The 711-nt window shown below is 56.0% G+C and overlaps 1 protein-coding gene across 1 annotated transcript; it reads left to right on the forward strand.

The window, feature by feature from the left end:
- Positions 1-490: 490 nt before the first annotated feature.
- GGTG_14413 (hypothetical protein) lies at positions 491-679 on the forward strand (the record flags this gene model as incomplete). The annotated part of the gene is made up of 1 exon (XM_009232339.1): positions 491-679. A coding segment is annotated over one exon (189 nt), but the record flags the coding sequence as incomplete, so codon positions are not given.
- Between the last annotated feature and the right edge of the window lie 32 nt (positions 680-711).

Below are 711 nucleotides of genomic sequence, written 5' to 3' on the forward strand. Positions count from 1 at the left end.
CCGCGGATGAGTGGCTTATAACCGAAAAGTGGTGTTGAGTTTTGGTCAAGGCGAGAATATCTCAAGCAGGCGACCAAATTTGAATGAGGATAAATCTAGCACCCCGACCCATCTTGCAAAACATGGAGGCAGCTGAGCCCCCAAACTCGCGACCAACGCCGACCACGATTTCCAGCCTTCATATTTGCTCATGGCGACGATACACTGAGCCTCAGGTTCATGTCTGCCATCTCATAGAATATTTGTCCCAGGCTCAGTGTCAAACAGTCCACACACCTTCCCACACCCGCCAAGCCGCCCCTCACGGCAACCGTGCCTGCAGGCCCAAGCACGATGAGATCAGGCGCGGCGGGGGGGAGCACCAACCGCCAGAACCCCGCAGAAACCCAAATGCTATCATCCGTCCCTCTCGAGAAATAGTTGAGCACCTCCCTCCTCCCAAAACACATCAACACCAAAGCAAAGAGCCGTAAAAACAACACCCCCCAAAATGGTCTACACAATCACCGTCCACCTCTACGCAAACAGCGACCCGGCCTCGGTCGACAAGCTCAAGGCCAAGCTGACCGAGGCGTCGCGCGTCTACAGCAAGGACAAGGAGACGCTCGACTGGTTCGTCATGCAGAGCACCCAGGACCCCAGGTCCTTCACCATCGTCGAGCGCTACGAGAACGAGGGCGTACGTGACACAATATCTCCTCGAGAGTCCCC

Source organism: Gaeumannomyces tritici (assembly GCF_000145635.1).
Source record: "Gaeumannomyces tritici R3-111a-1 unplaced genomic scaffold supercont2.384, whole genome shotgun sequence".
Lineage (NCBI taxonomy): Eukaryota > Fungi > Ascomycota > Sordariomycetes > Magnaporthales > Magnaporthaceae > Gaeumannomyces > Gaeumannomyces tritici.